Below are 21,856 nucleotides of genomic sequence, written 5' to 3' on the forward strand. Positions count from 1 at the left end.
TTTTATTGTGGGGTCCAAAAACACCCAGCCCCCTAGCCCCTAGGAGTTGGCTCCTAGGGTGTTAAGATAAAGAAGAACTCTCAGTGTCCTGTTCTTCTTTCACAGACATCTTACAGATTGTGGCTATTTTGTTTTACCACTGTACATATGCCTTCCTGTATGATTTCTGTCATTTCCGTGACAAAATCTTAAACTGCCAATCTGTGCAAGAGGGGCTAATAAAAGCAGGTATTTATTTTACTGAGTTATTAATGAAGTGGTGTAGGCCTCAAGCGTCTCTCCTGGTTGTCATGGTAGCTCAGGCTGCGAGCCTCCAGAAAACATAAAAGAACAGTAAGTGCAAGACCACACATTCCACCCTGTCTTGTTGATTAACCAGGCTGTCAAATGAAAGCAAAGCACCAGTACAGTCCCAGATAAAATCTGCAAAGTGAAGAGCAACACCGCCAAACTACTCAACAGACAAGAAGCGTAAGTACTCCTCTCTGTTGCTAAACAAATTTGGGTGCTGCTGTTATAGAAAGAGCAGAGCGTAATTCCTAATGCCCAAGAAACAAGCCGCTTTCTACCACAGCAGCGTTCTCTGTCATTAAGCTTTATTCCTGAAAGTCTCTTTCTGAATCTCAAACTTCAGTACCATGTAGCTTTTCCTGTGAATAAGTTTGTAAACTCAGGACAGATACTTTTAATATCAGAGCACTACGTGTGCATGTTGTTATTATTTCTGAATTAACGTTCTTTATATAAGCAATGAAGCTAATAAATGAAAAACAGTTCATTTGGTCTCAAACTTTTCAAGTTTATAGAGACTAGTTTTCTGAGCTGTGTTGACTCTACAGGGATAAGAGCAAAAATCAAATCACATTTTTATCGTTAAACCTGTCCTTAGGAAATTACCCGTATGTTTCAAGGATTTGTTTTATTTGTAAGAGGCTCCTGTGCTATTTAGTTAAAGCATAAAGCTACAAACCATGCAGCCCAAGTCAGTGAGGAAAAGAGTACTGTATTCAAGATTAACTTGATACAACTAATATGTGAAAGGGAGCATGTGAAATGTGCTGCTGTTACTCCAGTGCCAGTAATGAACCTTGTGCTGTAATTCTAATACAGTGGTACCTCAGGTTACATACGCTTCAGGTTACAGACTCTGCTAACCCAGAAATAGTGCTTCAGGTTAAGAACTTTGCTTCAGAATGAGAACAGAAATCGTGCTCCGGCAGCGCAGCAGCAGCAGGAGGCCACATTAGCTAAAGTGGTGCTTCAGGTTAAGAACAGTTTCAGGTTAAGAACGGACCTCCGGAATGAATTAAGTACTTAATTTGAGGTACCACTGTACCTCAGATTTCAAACAGTTTTAAAGACCTGGATACACTCTCACTGTGCTCCTTCAACATGTAGGAAGTTCAAAAAAGAGTTGTCAGCTTGGCAATTTTAGTTTATCATTATTTCTTTTGGAGATAATATTTTCCCTTGCATGTTTGCTTTCATGTTTAAATTGCCTCCCGTTAAAATTTTGAATTCCTATCTTTGTCAGTCCCGCTTTAGGAAAATGCTTTCTTCCAGTATCAGTAGAAACATTTAGTGGGAGTGACAGGCTGCTATGATACCACATGCTTGGGTAAAACAAACATTGGCAATGCAATCATTCCACTGGCATCTGCAAGTTTATCTAAAAGAAAACTAATTCCAGGAGCTAAAACCTGGGAGGCTTATTAAAAAAAAATTTCTTTCTCTATAGCTTTTCTTGTTTTAAAGGCAATGATGTTGCTTAAAAATGTGAAACAACAATACACATAGATTTAGGGCCAAACTACACATTATAATAAGCACGTGTTAAAAAGCATGCTTACAGCTAGACATTATTTGTTTAGAATAACCAGCTGTGGGATACCCTGATCCAGACTGGGACATGGTATGGGGAGAGGGGAGGTTTAACCCTCTCAGCTCTACTCTGTTCCCCACCAGAAATCCCCCCCCCCATGCTGTTATTTGTTCCTAAAGGTGTTATTTGCAGTCAATAGAATGTGGATAACTAAATGATGAACTAGAAGAGCTATTGTTTTATGGGGTTTGCTCAGAAAATTTCACCAGGAAGGAACCATTTGCATCAACTATGTGTATACCTATGCAGGGAGATCTGGGGGAAGCATTTTTCAGAGAAGGAATTCCCCTATGTGAATTCGGCAGTGAGAGTTACAACACTTACTTTCTGGATGCTTGTTAATATGATATCACAGGACCATTCCATCACAATCTGCCATAATTTTGTAAGCAACTTTCTCAATGGATTGGTTCAAAACATAAGACCCACCATAGCCTTGGAATAAGCCTTGGGCTTGTAGGCTTCCTCATACTTTGCATCTTCCCCTCATGTCCATGCTTGTAGTAAACCATTGTCCGTAATTACATCTGAGGCAAAAACAAAACAAAATTATGACTTTGGTCTTGCCTTGCAAACCATGATTGTAAATCCAAGTTTGATCTTGGTTTGCGCAGCAAGCACAAATTATTTTGCCAGGTTGGTTGCAACAACAAAGTTTGCTGCAAACCAAGAATGGACATACTGAGTGCACAAGGAAAGGAGGGGGTGCACAAACTCATTCACATAGTACCCAACCATTGCTTGCCTTTGCATCCAAACTGAACCACTGTGTGGTATATTGTCAAATGAGACCCCAAAAGGGTTTTGGATGCCAGGGATACTAAAAACAAACAAACATTTTCTCAGAAATAAAGCCCTTACAGATTTATGTTTTTGAACAGGATGTTCATTGGCCTGGTGGAATTAACAATGAGACAAACCATCTGCACAAACTCATCTTGGAGGCTTTTGCAGTCATGACAGCAAAACAGGTCCTAGAATTTATTTACAGAAAACTATTGGCTGGGTTTTCCCCCTCTATTTTTTTTTTTTTTAAGGATCAGGGGACTGCTATCTAGTCCTACAGGAATGTTATTTATAACAAGCTCCCAATTTAATTCCATCTTATCTAGGCAGTTTCATGCTTCACCACAGAACCAACCACAAGGCCTAAATAATGTACAGTATATTAAACTTGGGAAAGTAGTGTTTTAAGACTTCTACTAAACTGCTCTTTGAAAGCAGATTACTTTTTATTTCAACTACAAGGTTTTAGTATTTTTACCCTTTTTTTAGTTTGCTTTCTTCCCCTCCCCTCTACTTATTATTTATAAACTTATTATTGTTGCTCATTTCTGTTTGTAAAATAATATGGGTAATATTCAGTGCTAGTCATACACAGTGTTTACATAGAACTAGCTGTTGGATTGTAAACTGAAATAAATGGAGAAGTAACTAATATTTTTAATGTGTCTACTCTGAGTATGACAAATGTTGGCTATTACCTTAAATCTGGCTTTTTATAATTGTGTTGTTTACACAACACAAATTTGCCCCAATATATAAGGCCAGGTCAAGCATGCATAGAGAAGCATAGAATCATATACTTGTAGAGTTGGAAGGGACTCCGAGGATCATCTAGTCCAACCACCTGCATTGCTGCAATGCAGCAATATGCAGCTGTCCCATAAGGGGATCGTCTGGTTCTGGGAAGCGGGCGGAGGGAAGCTAAACACAGCAGAAAGGGAAGATACCCATGACTCTTCACCAGCTTGACTCATTTCTGCCTCTTGGCCTCCTCCTCTGCTTCAGCTTCTGCCTCTGATTCTGGACTTCTCTGCCACAGACTCTCCCAGCTCACTAAGACCTGTCACCTCTTCAACTTCCAATAACTCCTCCTCCCAGATGTCTCCCTCTTTTCTCTCTGATCACTCATCATTGTGCTGCCCCCTTCCATCTCTGAGCCTCCTTCCCTTGGTGGTTCCCCAGCTGGTTCCTCCCACCATTCCTCTGCATCCAACCAGTCCAGGGGGTTGTTGAAGGGAAAATATTATCCAAACATGTAAATAGTGACAGTTTTTATACCCCCTGGTTTTCAAATAGGATCTAAACACCTGAAGCAAGAAATGGAGGTAAAAGAGATCAAATGAAGATACAGGCCAATAAAAGCCTCAATGTAGGACCAGCATGGATAGCTGGCTTGGGTGAATATCTGATGTTTCCTCCCTTTATGGTTTTGATTTATGGCCTGCTACTAAAATGAGGCTGCATTTTAAGCCGTATTTTAATTAACTGTTTGTTTGTTGCTGTTGTTTCTATTACGTTTTATTGTAATTCATATTTGGTGTTAGCCGCCCTGAGCCTGGCCCTGGCTGGGGAGGGCGTATAAATAAAATTATTAATTATTATTATTTTTATTATTATGTATCCGTGAATGAATGTCAGAATAACAAGCTATTACTAGTCAAACAAAATCCTGACCTACCTGAAATTTGGTTATGAGCGCTGATGTTAGAATATTTTGATAGTGCTTCAGATCTTTTGAATATTTACCCAAAAAAGATGCTATTGCTGTTTTTCTGGTGTTGTGGATGCTTCAGCATTGTTGTATAAGAAAGGCAGTCACTTTCTGCACTTCTTCAAAGGTACATAGGTTACAGATAATGAGCAATTTCTGTTAAAAACTATTCTTCTTAAATGGCAAGTAGCTGGTTTTTATATGTCTGAGTTCCAGCAAGTATTCTCTATTCCCCATTCTAATAGCCGTTCAAAAGATGCATTAAAGAACAGGAGCCGGTGATTGATCGTAACAGACTTTGTCATTGTAGTCAAACAGATTTTCCACTCTCATAAAGAGCAGCTTGCCAACCGCTACAGGGAAACTATTTTTCAAAATGCCGAATGATGCAAGCAGTAAAGTAGTTTGAGTAGGAGTCTTGAAACACGCACGACCATGTAGGTAACCCTTGGATCAAATATCAGTGCAGTGTGGGTGGTAAAAATTATCAGAGGAAGAGTATGTGGCTCAGGGTGGTACTTGCTGAAGCACAGAGAAACTTCAGGACTCACTGACACTAGTTTGTGTTGCAGAAAGAGCCAGAAAAGGTGAGAAAACATTTCCAAAAGTAACTCTTCTTGCAACTTCAAGATATAAGAGTACTGCTTGTATGGAAGAACTCTGCTCAAGCATAGCGAGTCAAGTCAAACGTGAAGTGGTGCTGGTTTTGGAGGCATGATATGAATAAAGCAAAGCTAAGGTAAGTAAATATATATAAGTTGTTTCTCAAATATAGTATTTTTACTGATGTTATTATTCATAACATTGGATTATGATACTCAAATACATGGGCTGCTTCAGGTGATATCGCTAAGGTACCAACCCTGGATAGAATAAACCAGAAACAGTAGCCACATTCGCTCCCCTTTTTCTTAATACCATCCCTCACACGATGGAGCATCACCTTTACTCCAACCAGAGTGGATACACACCAACTCGGAAACAAGTGGCAGCCATAAAAGCCTCTGCTGCCACAATTTAAGAAAATCTAGGGACAAGTTGCATGCCTCCTTTTGCCTGCCCAGCCATAGCATTAGGCAGAATGAGACTGCCGCCTTCGGTGGCAGATTTGGGGCATCATTGTAAAAGCCATGAATGGTCAATAAGTTAATCCATTTTATTTTCACTGTAGAGGGAGTGTCATTTGAATTTTCTGCTTCAGCAGGTTCCAAAATATATAGCCTTTTTGCCGATTGTTAGATGGAACAATTAAGTGAAGTGAGAGCTAAAACCCCACAAACTTTGTTATGGAAATATAAACCTCCCCCCCCACTCCAATATTCCCTACAAGTGATGCCTATCTGCTCCTTCCTTAAAAGTTACTGTAGTGCAGTTCATGCTGCACTTGTTAAAACATTTTCTAGGACTGTTGTGTTGCAGCATGTTACTTGGCAAATAGATAAACAAGTTCAGAGCTAAACAAAGTGCCAGCAAAATATTAGTCTATATATAGCACAATAGTGGTACTGTAGATGTTTTGATTTAGTTGACTTACCCGAGCCTAGAAACCAAGCTAAAAAATGAGAAAACGCTGTCAGGAAACTGTTGTAATTGGATCTGCTTGTTAATGCATGATTGGGCTCATAGACATTTGTGAGCAGATTTATTATTGAGGTAACTCAATTAACCTCAAAAGTGTTGCAGGTGAGATGAATTTGACCTTTGTTTAGTATTAACTGCATTTTATTGGCATCTCTGGTATGCTGTTGAAGAGATATCCACAAAGTCTGAACTAAATATTGGGTTTTAAAAGGTAGAAAACACCATTCTCACTTATTCGGATGGGGGAATATATGAGAGTAGAGTGGAGACAGCTTTAGGACATCTGATCCTATCCTGTCTTTGAAAGAATATTTCCTTCTTACAAGGCAACGCAGGATAAATGGCTATGATGTCTTCTGAATATCATACCCTGATCATCATGAGGAACAGAATATTCTGTGCTGCAGAATATTTGAAATGTATGCTGGGGTACTACCTTGAAACATAGCTGATGTTGGCTACTAGTTCCCTATACACAGAGCTGCATGAATAGACTGAATAAGGAAGTAAAATTCATATATCCCCGCACCCTGATACATGTTTTGGGCTACCTTATTTCATACATCCCCATGTCTGGAAGACTGCCTGCCCTTTGAGAAGTCATGTGAATGGATGCACAGCTTCTCTGAAAGCTGAGCATGTTCTAGAAGAAGCAAAGCACAACATAAGATGCCTGGACCTCAGAATATGGATCAACAACATTGTAATTCAACCCTGGAAGTAACTGACTTCTAGCACAAAAGCTCATGGAAAATTGAGCAAAGCAGCTACAACTTTCTGCAGCCTAAAGAGGTTTACTTGTTAGATCTCTTACCTTGCCTTTACTATGAGGTCCCAGGATTACAAATTGAAAATGCAGTATTAAAAACTTGCTACTATATTACACACTGCTCTATGGGAGACCACACCTGGGCAACTGCCCAAGGACTGTACTTTTTTCTGCAATGAAGGCTTGCCAAACAGTTTACACCTCCAAGCAGAAATAGAGCGAGCAGGAAAATGTCACATTGCCATCATTCTGATTCCTATGCAGAGAACATCAGTTCAACTATAACACAGAGCATACTGTGCTGTCATCTGGCTATGGATTGTAATATAGTGCAGATCCTCTGAATTATTGGATTTTATTTTGTTCTCGTATTTTAGTTTTATTATGGTGTATGATGAAGCCAATAAAACTTACTTAACTTGTTGCAAATCTGAATCAGCTGCATGTTGTCCTGACTGATGCCTGTGCACAGCTATTCTAGAATAAAGGAAGTGCTCAGAAGACCAAGAGGAAAGCTCCAGTCTGTATTCTATGGAAGTTAGTGAAAAACTGATTCAAGGCACATCTCATCTTTGGTTATTGCATTAAGGACTGCAAAAGAATTAAAACTGAAGTCTATGAAGTAAGGACCGGTAAAGTTCAGCATTAAAATATGATTGTTTCGAAGCTAGCACGAAAAGAGTTTTGGAAATAATTCAAGAGTTTGGTCAAATGGCAGGATTTAAATTGAATAAGTCTAAGACAAAGGTTTTGGAGAAAAATTTGACACAGATAGAAAAGGAAAGGTTTCAGAATGAGACAGGGTTGACTGTGGTTAAAAAAGTGAAATACTTGGGTATAAATATGACAGCTAAAAATGTGAATTTGTTTAAAGATAATTATGAAAAAACTTGGAGAGAAGTGAAAAAAGATTTGGAGATTTGGTCCAACTTAAAGCTTTCCTTGTTAGGCCGTATTGCAGTTATAAAAATGAATGTATTGCCAAGAATGTTGTTTTTGTTCCAAGCATTGCAAATAATTGATAAAATGGATTGTTTCAAGAAGTGGCAAAAAGACATATCTAAATTTGTCTGGCAGGGCAAAAAGCCCAGAATTAAATTTAAGATATTAACGGATTCAAAGGAAAGAGGGGGGTTTGCCCTGCCAGACTTTAAATTGTACTATGAAGCGGCAGCTTTCTGCTGGCTGAAAGAATGGCTGCTTCTTGAAAACACAGACATTTTGGATTTGGAAGGTTTCAACAATATTTTTGGGTGGCATGCATATTTGTGGTATGACAAGGTTAAAGCACATAAAAGTTTTAAAAATCATATTGTCAGAAAAGCACTATTAAATGTCTGGGTTAGATATAAAGACTTGCTGGAAAATAAAACTCCAAGGTGGCTGTCGCCAATGGAAGCTAAGGCAGTTAAAAAGTTAAATATGGAGTCCAAGTGGCCAAGATACTGGGAAATTTTGGAAAAGGAAGGGGACAAACTGAGATTGCAGAGTTTTGAGAAATTAAAAGGGAAGGTGAGAGACTGGTTGCACTATCATCAAATAAATGAAGCGTTTAAACTGGACAGTAAAATTGGCTTCCAGGTGGAAAAATCAAAATTGGAGACAGAACTGTTAGAACCCAGTACTAAGAATTTGTCAAAAATGTACAATTTGCTGCTGAAATGGAATACACAAGATGAAACGGTTAAATCGGTCATGATTAAATGGGCTCAGGACATTGGTCATAATATTTTGTTTGCTGATTGGGAAAAGTTGTGGACCACCGGGATGAAGTTTACGGCATGTAATGCCTTAAGAGAAAACATTATGAAAATGATATATAGGTGGTACATAACCCCAGTCAAGCTTGCAAAGATTTACCATTTGCCTGACAATAAATGTTGGAAATGTAAAGAAACTGAAGGTACATTTTTTCATCTTTGGTGGACTTGCCCGAAGATTAAGGTATTCTGGGAAATGATCTACAATGAACTTAAAAAGGTATTTAAATATACTTTCCCCAAGAAACCAGAGGCCTTTCTCTTGGGTATTGTCGGCCAAGGGGTGTTAAAGACGGATATAACTTTCTTTATGTATGCTACAACAGCAGCTAGAATACTCATTGCGAAGTACTGGAAGACGCAAGAGCTACCCACACTGGAAGAATGGCAGATGAAGGTGATAGACTACATGGGCTTGGCAGAAATGACGAGCAGAATCCGAAACCAGGGAAGAGAAGCAGCGCAAGAAGAATGGAAAAAAATTAAAGACTATTTAAAGAAATATTACAAAATTAATGAAAGTTAGAATGATGTTGGACTGGAAAGTAAATGGTTACTATTAGCTATGGTTAAGACAAGGAGAATAAGGAAGACTAGTCTAAATTTAAATTAAAATAAGGGAAGATTTGCTGAACAATCGATAAGAATTTGGAATACAGAAAAGGGAGGCATGAGGAAGTCGGGGAAGAAAGGTATAAGAAATTAGGATATGAAATGATACATGTTTTTTGTTCTGTTTTTGTCTTTGTATGTTTATGTATGTTGTGTTTATATGGAAAAAATAAAAATATTATAAAAAAAAAATATGATTGTTTCTTATCAAAGTTTCAATGTGCAGTGTACTTCATAATCCATCTCATTTGTGTTTGCAATGACCCTATGAATTATATCATCATTATTCTCAGTTTTACAGCTAGAGACAGCAACGTACCAAGACAACCCAAATTCCTACAGAAGCAGGAATTTCAGCCTGGGACAAATCTCTACTTGTTCTGCAAAGAGGGTTTCATGGTCTCCAAAAGCAATTATTGCCCTCAACTCTCAGTAATTTGGGCCTGCTTAGATTGATGGAAACCAGCCATAAATAGACAAGGTAGGAAAATTGTGGGTGTGTGCTGTATGGTAATAATCATCTTATTTTTATTCTCTGTAGGTTGCAGTCATCAGATCTGCTGATTTAATGAAGTGAGGTTCTTGTGGCTAAGAACACTGTAATAATGATGGCAGTATTAGCCCATGGACACCATCTCTTTTTGGTTGGCTTCTTAGGCTTCTGTCTGGATAGTTTTGTACAAGGCCAAAAGAATAATACTCTTATTTTCACCAAGGAAAGCACGATTCGTAACTGCACATGTCCTGATGATATTGGTGACAATGACTGCGATTACAGTCTGGCAAATCTGATCTGCAACTGCAAGACTGTTTTGCCCTATACAATAGACAAAAGCTACTACAATAATCTGACAATTTGGTTCACGGAAACATCCATGTTGAGAATGCTGTTGAACTTTACAGCTGTGTATGACCTGAAGCTCTCACTATGTGGCACGATTCCGCTGTCAGCAAAATATCTGACCATCTGGGGACTGCGAAGACTACAGATAAAAAGTGAGATCAATGGCCAGATACGAGAACAAAGCTTAACTATCTACAGCAGCCACGACAATGAAGCACAAGGCAAATTAAAGATGCCATGCAGAGACAGAAACATGATCACATACATTGCTGTTTTAGACACCTCTCTCTTCAATGGCTACTCTCCACTAAAATCATACAGTGTGGAAAACATCTCCAACATTACAGACCACTTTCCACATCTGCCATATTTGGACACGTTCTTCACCACAAATAACAAAAGCTGTATTATAACATTCATATACTGACACAGTATGCTTGGCCGTTTCTATAGAGCAGCCATAGGCTGTTGCCAGAAATACAATCTTGTAGAAACAGAGCTCCTGGCATTCCTTTAGAAGATGGAATCCCCAAGGGATGCACTCACTTTGGGACAACCATGCCAATGATGGGAGGGGTCATGCCAGCCATGCAAAAACAATCAGGGTATGAAGTACGGCCAGTGAAGGGCATGGCCTGAGAAGAGCTTTGAGGGCTAGAAACTGGCTCTCCATTCCCCACCTTTGCTTCAAACCACACACACAAATACAAATGTAGAATGAAACCGAATAAGCACTGGCTCTATATTTTCTATTTGAGTAAACAATGGGGGAGTTCATTTTCATTCAGAGCTCCTCTGTTAGCTGTCTGCAACCTGCTATGTTCAAAACATAGGCTACCTGACTACTTGACTCTTTGGTCCCATCTCAAACAACAAAATTGTTTGCAGAGCTCAATAGATTCAACACTAACTCCAAATCATTATTCACCATGAAGTATGCCCTTAAAGTATGCTGTGCTTAAAGTGCCCAAGCATTACTCTGAACTGGGTCCATAGGATCAGATATCCTAGGATATTGCTTGGCAAATATGGATTGATTTTATCGACATTTTAAATTGGAAAATAATGCCATAGCATATAATTAAAAGCAGCTACATTAAAACAAGCACCTAACCAACTTGTAGATGTTCAGTGACAGAGAAAAAAATATGTCAAGTTATAAGGGGAGTTGGAATAATTCAGGAAGTTGTGATGAGTTTGCTTGACTAATCTTCATTCAGTTGAAAGAAATAACTGGTACAGATCCTGAAAACAGGAGGCTTCAAAATATAACTCATGCAGTAGTTGGATTATTCATACGTCCTGAAATGTATAATTAAATTCCACTATGATAAAAATATAATAAACTAGCTTCCTGGATGGAAAAAAAATTGATGGGACAAATTAGCTGCCCACTTCATGCTACAGACCTATCAAATATGAGCTAGAGATCTAACCATGTATAGGACTCAGCTCTTAAGCTGAACACTAATGCAGATTGAGGAAAATATTTTAAATGTCCAGAACCCATGAAGCAGTGCCAAAAAACCACTTCCAAGATTTGAAGTGTTAAGTACCGACAGCCTTAAATATGGATAAGTACCAGCTCTTTACGGCGCTTGTTCTTCTGTGAAGTTCCATCCCATGATGCTCTACTATATTAGTAAACATTTATAAGAGTGCCTAAAATGTACTGTGCACTGTTCAAATGTTAAAAAGCAAGACTGTAATCCTGCAACCAAGAACGGTCTAACACAAAAGGGGAAGGGATCAGGAAGGAAGCCGAAAACATGCAAACTCAGGTTCTAATTTTTAAACTTAACATACTTGTTCTTAAGAGTGACCAGCTGGAATGGCAAGTGTTCAGGAAGAAAAGGAAGCAGCCAAATAACAGCTGTTTGAATGCTTAAACATGGAAGATCAGGCAAAAGAAATACTTCTTATGCCAGCCATGATCTCACTGGCAGCTGATGCCACTGGCATGGGAAATAACCATGCAATTGGCCCTTCCATCATGAAGTTATGCAAGTGTTCTTAGGGCGTCCAGTTGGAATGACAACTGTTCAGGGGAGGGAAGAACCAAATGGTAGTTGTAGTAGTGTTTAGACATTGGCCCAGGAAATGACCGTGTTATTGACACCTTCCCTCATTCAAATATTACTGAAGCAGTAGGCAATGGAGCCATGAAGGAGTAGGAATCATACACATCTGTAAGGTTAAGAACTGCCTTAGACAATGATTTAGGTACTTCATGACTTGATCTCCAGGAATTAAGTTTTATTCTGTAATTTTATTAGTACAAAATCTAAGTATGTGTAAATGAAAATAAGCAAATTAATGGCTTCATTCCAGGTAATTACATTACCCCTCAGTGTACTTCTCAGCACTACACAAGTGGTTAGCACAAAGCTCTCCAGATAATTGGCTCCTCTACTTCCTATAGTGTTTCTGCAGTGCTGGATTCTTATGCTTTAAAGCCTCTTTATATATATTACATATTTAATATACACATTTAAATGTTTTATATGCACACATTAAAATGCAGTGATTGTGGACATCAACTGTATACTCAGTGTTGCGTGCCTCATACAGGTAAATGCACCTGTAGCTGGGGTTTTCAACTGTATGAGCAGATTAAAACATGTTTTGTTACTGTATAGCACAAAGTGATCCTCAGAGAGAATAAATCAAAAGAACATTCTGAGCTTATTACTATGCCTTGTTGACCAGATAAAAAACAATGTAGATGAACACAATGTCAAAGAAAACAATCAGCAACTTTTGGAAATAATATATGTAACTTGAATGTCAAATGACTTTCTTATACAGTACAATATTCATGATCATATTATTTAACTGTGATGTGGATTTCCCCTTGTAACACCATAGCTCTTGGCTCTATGACTACCTGATAATAATTACTTATGAGTTATGTTGTTTGAGATGCAGTTTGTATTTGGAATACTAAGCACAGTAAACAGTGTGAACAATAATGTATCCAGTTTTACCAGATGAAAATGTTATCATGTACATCAAGTTTTAACTAAGCACAGCTATTTTCTTTGCAGTTTTTACTAATGCCAACTAGCAAGTGATTTTGCTTGAGCTACGTGATTGCGCTGAATAAAAGATGGTTTTGAAGTATTTTATATTATTTTCTAGTATGCTCTATTTTGAAGCTTCTGTGCAGCTTGCAAATGTGTGTGCAATGAAATATTAAAACATATGCCTTTAAGGGACTTTCAATGCAACTAACTGACTTCTTGCATGAGTCCTAATTCAGTGTACATTCCTCCTTTAGCCACTTCAGCAACAACTGTAGGTGGCAGAGGTACTGTTTCTTCTTACATGTAGCCCCCTTATGTTGTTAATGCCTCCTGTAGGCTGGGTTCCTCTCTCTCTCTCTCTCTCTCTCTCTCTCTCTCTCTCACACACACACACACACACACACACACACACAATACACCATACTCTATATTGCTCAGTAAACTAACACATTACGGGGACAATTGTAACTCCCTCCCACTCTGCCATAATGGCTTTGTGGAGCAGCGGAAACACTGTTGTAGCTACAGCAAGGCTGTTTTGGCCAACATTGGCATGTGATAGCCATAAGACTGGCTCAGGATCCAATGGCTCATGGGCCAGCTCAGCCTTGTCCCTTCCCTTGCAAAGTCACATTTTCAGATTTTCCTCTCAGATAAGCCAGGAGAGCTGGTTGGAGGGGCAACTCCACCTAATCCAAACCCACCCACCTCAACACAGTGTAAGAGGGGTTTGGGTTGTTCTGCTAGTGAAGACACCAACTCCCGTGTAAAAAGTACTGGCATTTAATTCATATCAAAATGTGAGAAAAATGTAGAGACATGTTCACAGAAGCACTAAGCAGTTACAGTCTACATTAGATTTTGACTGAATTTCATTAAATATTATTTCTCAGTGAGACAAAAGATATTTCCAAGAACAAATTGTGCACATCTGTAGCCTTGAAGGAATGATTTGGAACAATTCCAAAATCTGATATAAAACTTAATATATTGATATTGTTACTATGTACAGTAGATGAAGCCCTAGTATAATCAGATGAAAGTAGTGAATATCTTAAGAGTCTGCTGCCCCCTAGTAACAAAAATATATATTCAACTAACAAAAAAGTATTAAACTACAATTGTGAGCAAGACAGTGGCAATGACAAAATTGTACTGTATTATGAATCCAGAAACTGGGATCAGCTTTGTTATAGCTAGTTCTGTACAGCTGTATCCTCCAACAAAGCTGATCCTAGTTTCCATATTTCTTTACCATGGATGGGCTTAAGGACAAAGTTACCAATGACCACATTTTAAATCATGAACCTCATAATTGCAATGCAGTAACATTTCAGCTGAAATATGAAAGGACAGGAAGTTCACACTAAATAATCTGGAGAAAAGAAGCCATAGCAGATAACTGAGATATTTGACAAGATAAACAATACCGCAACATACCTGTGAACAGCACACTCTGGCCAACAACACACTCTGGCCAACTTAAAAAACAATGCATTTGGGCAAAACCTTTTCTGAAAATGGCTCATCTCAGAAACTACACATTCAATATTTTAATGTAGCTGGGATTGGGCACTACTGTGTTCAACCCAACCCCTCAACACAGCCAAATGAGCACTGATTGGTCAGTGGGCAGGAATGCTGACTGACTGTTGAGGAGATGGAAGGAAAACCCAAGTGTGTGAGGAATGGAGTGACTGCAACCATGAACAGAAACACTGCAATACGGAGCCTTGTTCGCATCCCGAACAGAACGCAAGACACGACAGCACGTCTGTGTGTGTGCAGGTCGTGTTTCACCGCTTCCGCACATGCGCGTGACGTCATTTTGACTGTCTGCGCATGTATGAGCGGCAAAACCCGAAAGCGCTCAACCTGAAGCGTATTTATCCCGAGGTATGACTGTATATTGTTATAGGGCCCCACTTGCATTTTCTATTTCTAACCTGGAGAGTGCAGTGCTTATGTAGCCAAATCAGTGCCAATGGACAAGAGACAGATTAATGCAAGTACAAAATATGACCATGTTAAAAGAGGGGGGCTGCATGGGTGGATATAATCACATGGGAGAGGAGTGAGGTTCAGAACAAGAGATGTGAGAGGTGGGTGATGAAGAGAGATTTGAACTTTTTTCAGCTAGAGGGCTACATTCCCTTCTAGAGGCCTTCTGAGAGCCACATGCCAGTACTAATGCAAAATCAGGGTGAACAACAAATAAAAATGTTACCTTCATATAGTAGGCTAGCTTCTACACACACCCTTCTCTATCTCAGACAAGGCAAAAATATTTGGAAGCAGAGAAAGTGAGGGGTATGGCCAGGGCAGTGTTCCAAGGGTCAGACAGAGAAGCCTGGAGGGCAACATTTGGCCCTCAGACCTGAGGTTGTCCACCCCTGTGCTAAGAGATCAAGGGAGGGATGAGGGGAACTTGAAGTGCTTCTGTGGCTGCCTGGCAGGTCCTTTCCTACTTGCCCCTTTCCTTCAAAAAGGCAGCCTTAAATAATGAGATGCACCTCTCCCCTCAGCTGGAGACAGAGAAAGTCCCTTCAGTAGAGTCCAAGGTATGAGTACTTGCAAAACAGGGATGTAGCTCAAATGGTAGAGCATGCAAAAGGTCTGAGGTTCAATCCTTGGGTGTCTCCAAGAAATTTACCTGCATGAAACCCTGATGTCATAAAAGTTGTGGGTGTCTGAGGCAACCAGCCTGACACCTTGCCCACTCTCCTGGTAGTTGGAAGGCATCAGAGTCACCCTAAATATGAGCCTCACAAATATGGCAGCAGAGAGGATGCTGAGCAGCAGGTGGCTGGCCTGCTCAAAGGAAAAATCCAGAGGCGCCCTGGAGGAGTTTGCTGTGAGGTGCCTGGCTCTGCTGCCTGCCCACCTTCACTTACTCCAGATCACTACCTAAAGGAGACCTTTGAAGGTGCCAACAGGGCCAGTTAAGAGCCCAATAATCCACATCTTCAACAGCTAGTATCTGTACCTCCTCGGATGAGAAGACTCCCCAGTGCTGGGTTGCTTCCCGTTTCAGAAACCATGGACCGATTTGGCTTGTTTACCCAGCCGACAACTTCACCCTCCTCTTGCCTTCAATTCACCCTCCTCCTGCCTGAGAATTCAGAATTTTGAAGGCTCTCATCCCCTCCCCCCGGAGGCCCAACTTGTCGCCTGCTAATTATTAATACAAATCCAAGTCTCTGTTAAAATATAGGCGCAGGAACCTGTTTTGAAGTCAACCTGCCCTTGTAATTGTTCGGTCCGCCACTTGCACGTACAAGTCCTGACTCGATGCAGCCGTCAAGTGGCGGAACACGCACCTGTCAATCAGCCCTGAAGCAAGGGAAGGGAAGCCGTGCCCGCCCCGCCCGCCTTTGTTGGACTTTGTTGCCCAATGGTCACAGCTGACGAGAGTTGGGAGTCCTGCAGCGTCTGGCGGACCACAGATCTTTTATCCCTACTTGAAAGCATAATAATCCTTCTGTGCTATGAAACACATTTAGGAGATGAAGCAAAAGGCGCCCAGCAGTCATGGCATAGCACTAGTCAAATGACAGAGGAGCATTTTTAATGCCCCTCCCCCCCCCAATAATACCGCCGTTCCCAGCAGAAAGAATCCCATACAGTAATATCCTTTCCTTTCTCCCCACCCGCACCGCTTCTGAAGGCTCAAGATGGCGGGTTTCTACAGCCACCACCCTGGCGGCCGCTCTTGCCGCCGCGTCTATGGTGGACGAAGGGAAGCGTTCGGTTGCCGCAGCAAGCCGTCCACTTCCCCGCCTCCATCCCATGACGGGAGGAGGGAGGGGTCAAGCCGGCGGCGAACAGCAGAGGGCGCTGTGACCAACTCCCGGGTTTATGGCTTCGATGATGCAGTTGCGGAGAGCGAGTTGAGGAGCGAGCGGCGGTGTGTGCGCGCGCGCGCTCTCTCTCCGGGCTGCTGCTGCGGTGGTTGCGCCTCTGCGTCCGTCGCTCCTTTTTCCTGTGCAGGTCCTTTCCCGCGCGCCGGTGTCGGTTGGGCCTAAGCGGAATGTTCCGCAAGGCGCGGCGCGTGAACGTGCGGAAGCGGAACGAGTCTGAGGAGGACGACGAAGAGCGAGACGAGTCGCCGCCTCAGCAGCAGCAGCCGCCGGCACCGCCGCCGGGAGGGGATGGGCCTTCTGGAGAGGCCGACCTGCTGCCGGGTCCGAAGCCGCCGCTTCTGCCGCTCCCGACGGGCTGCGTCCCCCTAGCCTGTCCCGGTGGCGGCGGCGGCGGCTTCGGTTTCGGCGGCCCTGAAGCGGTCGGCCGAGGCGGCGGTGCCGGCTTGACGGTCCCGCAGCTCCAGCCGCCGCCGCCTGTTCTTATCCCTCCCCCGCCGCCCCCTTCGCAACAGACGCCCCCGGGGAACAACGGGCTGGTGCCGGCGGCTTCTAAGCTGAAGGAGCGGAAGAACAAGAACAAGGAGGAGCCGCCGCCGCCTCCGCCACGCGGAAGCCTCAGCCTCCTCAGCTTCCAAGACGAAGAAGAAGGTGAGCGAGCCTAGCGGGCGCCCTGGTCTCCACTCCCTCTGCCGAGGCCTAGCTGCTCTCGCTGCCCGACCAGCGTTGAACTCGCTGCCGTTCGCCTTCTCCACCCCGCTTTGCCTCCCCAGTAATTTGAAACTCGGTTGCTTCAGGCGGGGAGGCTTTCCCGTCCCCCGCCTTCCTCCGGCCTTTGCTAGCTTACAACCTACCTGCCATATGGCAAAGCGCTTCCGCTTAGGCTGCACGTTACTGCCTACACCGCGTGTATCTTTCTGCGTTACACTATATATGTGGAATTCGTCGCAGCTCAGGACTATGGGGATTATTCAGTAGCGGAGTAGAAAATAGGTGCGCTTCCGATCGGGTACAGATGTCACATGTTGGCTTGAAAATGAAATATTGGGGAGAAATCAGTAAAATGGCCGCGGGAGATATTGAGAATGGCCTCCGTTTCTCTCCCCCCCCCCCGTTCACACACATGACATACATATATGCATATGTCATATTACAGTCATGTGCTTCATTGTAAACATACATTAAGCATGCATACGTTCTACTGAGTTATTGTAGGAAAGCCCCAAAGATATATCTCGGAGAGGTTTTGAAATGAGGTATTTTGTACCATGGTGTGATGAAAGTAAGTGCATAGTATGAAAGAGTTACATGTTTCAGTTGCAGCTCTTAATTTTAAACATGTACAGAAGTGGGTGGGGATCTAATTCTTCACTGATCCATGCATTGTTAGAGGGAAAAGCCACATGCAGAGATAGTCTTGCATGAAAACCGGGTCATAAATTTCAGTCATCACTGGCAGTTCTATTTCTGACCAAAATAAATTTGCAGCCAACAAGTCCTGTTCCCAGAACAACACTGTCAGTCTGTACTAAATTAATTGCATGAATAATTTTGTCTGCCAATTTGGTGCTGCTACTGCCTTATTAATGTTAGAGGAGCACTGAGAGACTGCAAAGATAGCAAGGTATATTGAGTTTAAATCAGCAAAAGGAGTCAATTTAAATCATTGAATGTAAATCAATTTTCCTATTGATATCATTTAATATATTTCATTGACAGTGGTGCAAATCCAACCACTGTACCTTGTTAATTTACAAACAGATATTGTTTTGTTTGTATAACCAAACTTTGCATTTCTGCAAAGTAATATACATATTACATACTTTCCTATTTTTTTACCTAGAGAGGGAATGTTTTTAAAATATTCCCATATAGGATTCTGTCTTACACCAGTACTCATGACAGTTTGTGAACAGTGTGATTCTATACAAGCCTAGTCAGTAATAAGTCTGGCTGTTTGGGGGTAGGGGGCTAACACTCAAGCAGCAATCCTGTAACCACTTACCTCTGAGAAAGCCTCATTTAATTCAATGGGATTTACTATTGAGTTGACACATAGGGTTGTGCTGTTGGCATGGGAATATAGCAGGGATTGGAAACCTGAGGCCCTCCAGATGTTACTGGACTACAGCTTCCATCATCCATGACCACTGGCTGTGGTGACTGAGCTTGATGTTATTTAACATTTAGAGGGTCACAGGTTTCCCATCCTTGGAGTATAAGAATATGCACACTGTCTTGTCTTTTAAGTGTTGCTCATTTCTGCTTGATATTCTGTCTTGGCCCAACCCCATCCTCACAAAAACAAAGTAGCCAACAATTAAATGTCTATGAAAAGAGGGTGTGGAATTCCTGTAGTAGAATTTCATCTGGCCACCCTGTGAAATGTTGAAGCAAGTTTTGATAGTTGCCGGGGCAAACTAGAGCAGTTTGTATTCCTCTAATAAAAATGAAACATCTTTGTTTGATAAATACTCTAGAATAGCTTTATAGTAGGAAGCTGCCTATATAACCCAATACAGTATATGACATCTTTTTCTTTGAGTTTCCTCCCCTCTGGAAGTTAGGCAGGTGGAGAGTGTACTTTATATTTTTCAATGGCTTATATCCAATGTTTTTGTCACAAAAAACATTCAGAGTTGCTCACAACATAAAGAAAATCGGTTGGATAAATAAAAAAAGTTAAATACCAGAAGCAGCAGCTAAAATATCAGAATTTCAGGAAATGCAGGTTATAACAGATTTCAAAAACTAAAAGCTGTTAGAACAGAAAGTTCTTAGTCTTCCTTTGATATAACATTTTGGAGGTAACCAGTCAAATCTTTCATACTGTTGGGAACAAATGTATTCATCAGGGCTCCAAAATAAACAGTTTTATTGTAGGTAGGACACTGAACTGAAACAAACTTGTGTGATAACTTATGTAGTACTCAAGTTACCATGCTAAAAGCCAGACATGAACTTTGGACAATTTGACATTGATTTGGTTTATCTACATAGAAGTTTTCAAATGTGTGTTTTGCTGGACCTCCTTAAGGACTTTTTTTGAAAATGATGTTTTACACTTGGGAATTAATATTTAAGAACACATCAATTATGAAGGATGCAGTCAAGTGTATATTTCCCTATAATAAAATATATACAAATATGGTTCTCAGTTACAACTTAAATATATTTTAAAGGATAGCTTGCTATTTATATACATCCTTCATAAGTGACATTGCATGCATTGGTTTTGTATGCATGTTTCTGTACCTGACTGAAAGACTATTGTAAAGAGCACTCCTATGGAAACAAGCACAGCCCTTGTCTAGAGGCCTGTGGGTAAATAGAATTAAGAAGTGGTAATGTGTGGGTTAGGAAAGCAAAAGTATTCATTTGCAAAAGTATGTGTTGACTTAATGATTGCCTTGACGGGGCGGCGGGGGGGGGGAGCCCTGTAAATTTAATTTCAAAGAAGAACGTTTAATTTCAAAGAAGAACGTTGCTCTAGGACATGTCAATACACCCTTTCCTTACATGTAGTGAACAAAACAGCTTATTAATCTGCAGGTGTCCAATTTTGGAACTTAAGTTAAAATTATATTTACCTATTTTGTATTCTGTTGTGCTGTTTTCTATGATTTCGTTTAAGATTCTTTATGAAGAATTGTAAAGTCATAAAATTTAGTTATTAAAAGTGCCTTTTAATTATGAGCATGTAGCCTTTAAGAAGAGCATCCAACAAAGAGTTTAAAAGAATTACATTAAAAGTGTATATATATATATTGCACCTCAGGTGCTATGGGTATTGTTTTGCTATTGGACCTCTTGGAATTCATTCTTGCAACAAATTAGGACTTGTGGTATTGGGATAGCACAGGAGCTGTGGGTTGGGTTCTCCCATTGTAAGGATTAGCTGTTGTGAAAAACAAACTGGGTTTGTTGATTTAGTCAAGTTAAAATGATGGATTTAATATATTTTAATGCACTATATAACACCTTTTATATAGCTGAAGAGACAATCACTGTTTTGCCGATTTATAATTTCTCTCATTTATGCTTATTTTTTCTCCTAAAGAAGCAGAAGAAGTTTTTAAAGTGAAGAAATCAAGTTACAGCAAGAAGATAGTAAAGCTTCTTAAGAAAGAATACAAAGAAGACCTTGAAAAATCGAAGACAAAACCAGAAACCAATTCTTTAGCAGATGGTAATCTTTATCTTGAAATTATAGCTGAAAAGGAAATGTTATGCTTAAATATTTATATGCCAACTTTCAACCAGTTGAGTGTGGTTTACAAAGTGAAAATATGCAGATATAGTAAACTACATAGTAAAAACAACTGATGGATAAAACCAGAGTAGTTGAACAATATTGTCTAATGCCTAAAATACTTTAAAAGCTAGGGAAAATAAAACAGTTATTTCTTGGCACTGAAAAGAAATCAGTGTTGGTGCTAGGCAAAGTTTCCTGGGAAGGGATTTCAACAGAGAACTAACTTTGAAAATGAATAAAAAGTACAGGGGTAGTTGATAATGGTAAGAACTAAATTTAAGTTTCAAATAATACAGGACCAATAAGCAGTGCTTTTTTCAGGGGGGACACAGGTACGCATAGCCCTAAACATTTTGTGAGGGGCCTCATTGGGGCCAGTATTTCAATATGAGTAGGAAAATGAGAATACCCCTAAACATTTTTTTAGAAAAAAAGCACTGCCAATAAGCAACCAGAGTACCAAGTACCAATTAAATATGTAGATATTCAAATAAAGTAGGGTTCAGATTAATCAAAATTTCATCAGCTCTAAGGTGCAGAGTTCTTAACCCAATTTAAGGTATGTTAATAACCTAAATAACATTTCTTATTAAGCTTCACGTTTTAGTTCAGCCTTTCCTACATGTGCTTTCCCCAACCTTGTAAACAGCAGTTGAAATCAAATTAATATTTCATATTTGTCAATTATTTCACTGCACTTTCTAGTACCAAAATTCATTAGTTTTGGCCACATCTGTGGACTGCACAGGGCTATTATCTCAGGTGTATAT

The 21,856-nt window shown here is 40.5% G+C and overlaps 2 protein-coding genes and 1 long non-coding RNA gene across 7 annotated transcripts in view; 2 read left to right on the forward strand and 1 right to left on the reverse strand.

Annotated features, from left to right (window-relative positions):
* Positions 1-265: 265 nt before the first annotated feature.
* On the forward strand, positions 266-13,068 carry EPCIP (exosomal polycystin 1 interacting protein). 4 transcript variants are annotated; one of them, XR_014547496.1, is made up of 5 exons: positions 266-471; positions 3,965-4,065; positions 4,952-5,118; positions 6,287-7,351; positions 9,395-9,636. XR_014547496.1 is itself a non-coding variant. In XM_083611333.1 (5 exons), exon 5 carries the CDS (start codon positions 9,707-9,709, stop codon positions 10,370-10,372), a length of 666 nt encoding a protein of 221 aa, XP_083467459.1. In that variant the 5' UTR covers positions 327-471; positions 3,965-4,065; positions 4,952-5,118; positions 6,287-7,351; positions 9,643-9,706; the 3' UTR covers positions 10,373-13,068. The 4 variants fall into 4 exon arrangements, 3 of the variants coding, with proteins under 3 accessions (XP_083467459.1, XP_083467458.1, XP_083467460.1); XM_083611333.1 differs by lacking the exon at positions 9,395-9,636 and adding an exon at positions 9,643-13,068 and having other exon boundaries at positions 327-471; XM_083611332.1 differs by lacking the exons at positions 6,287-7,351; positions 9,395-9,636 and adding an exon at positions 9,643-13,068 and having other exon boundaries at positions 327-471.
* Positions 13,069-13,740: 672 nt separating this feature from the next.
* Positions 13,741-15,317, reverse strand: LOC310761464. Its single transcript, XR_014547511.1, has 2 exons — positions 15,199-15,317; positions 13,741-14,146 (listed from the first exon to the last, which is right to left on the reverse strand). It is a non-coding gene; the product is annotated as an uncharacterized lncRNA (long non-coding RNA).
* PAXBP1 (PAX3 and PAX7 binding protein 1) overlaps positions 14,139-21,856 on the forward strand; it is a 28,744-nt gene continuing 21,026 nt past the window's right edge. The window contains exons 1-2 of one of the 2 annotated variants that reach the window (XM_083611272.1): positions 14,139-17,482; positions 20,892-21,020. In XM_083611272.1, coding sequence (XP_083467398.1) covers positions 17,002-17,482; positions 20,892-21,020 — 610 coding nt within the window. In that variant the 5' untranslated portion in view covers positions 14,139-17,001. The remainder of the gene's footprint in view (positions 17,483-20,891; positions 21,021-21,856) is intronic. The other variant, XM_083611273.1, reaches the window with a different exon arrangement.

Source organism: Podarcis filfolensis (genome assembly GCF_964270895.1).
Source record: "Podarcis filfolensis genome assembly, chromosome: 4".
Lineage (NCBI taxonomy): Eukaryota > Metazoa > Chordata > Lepidosauria > Squamata > Lacertidae > Podarcis > Podarcis filfolensis.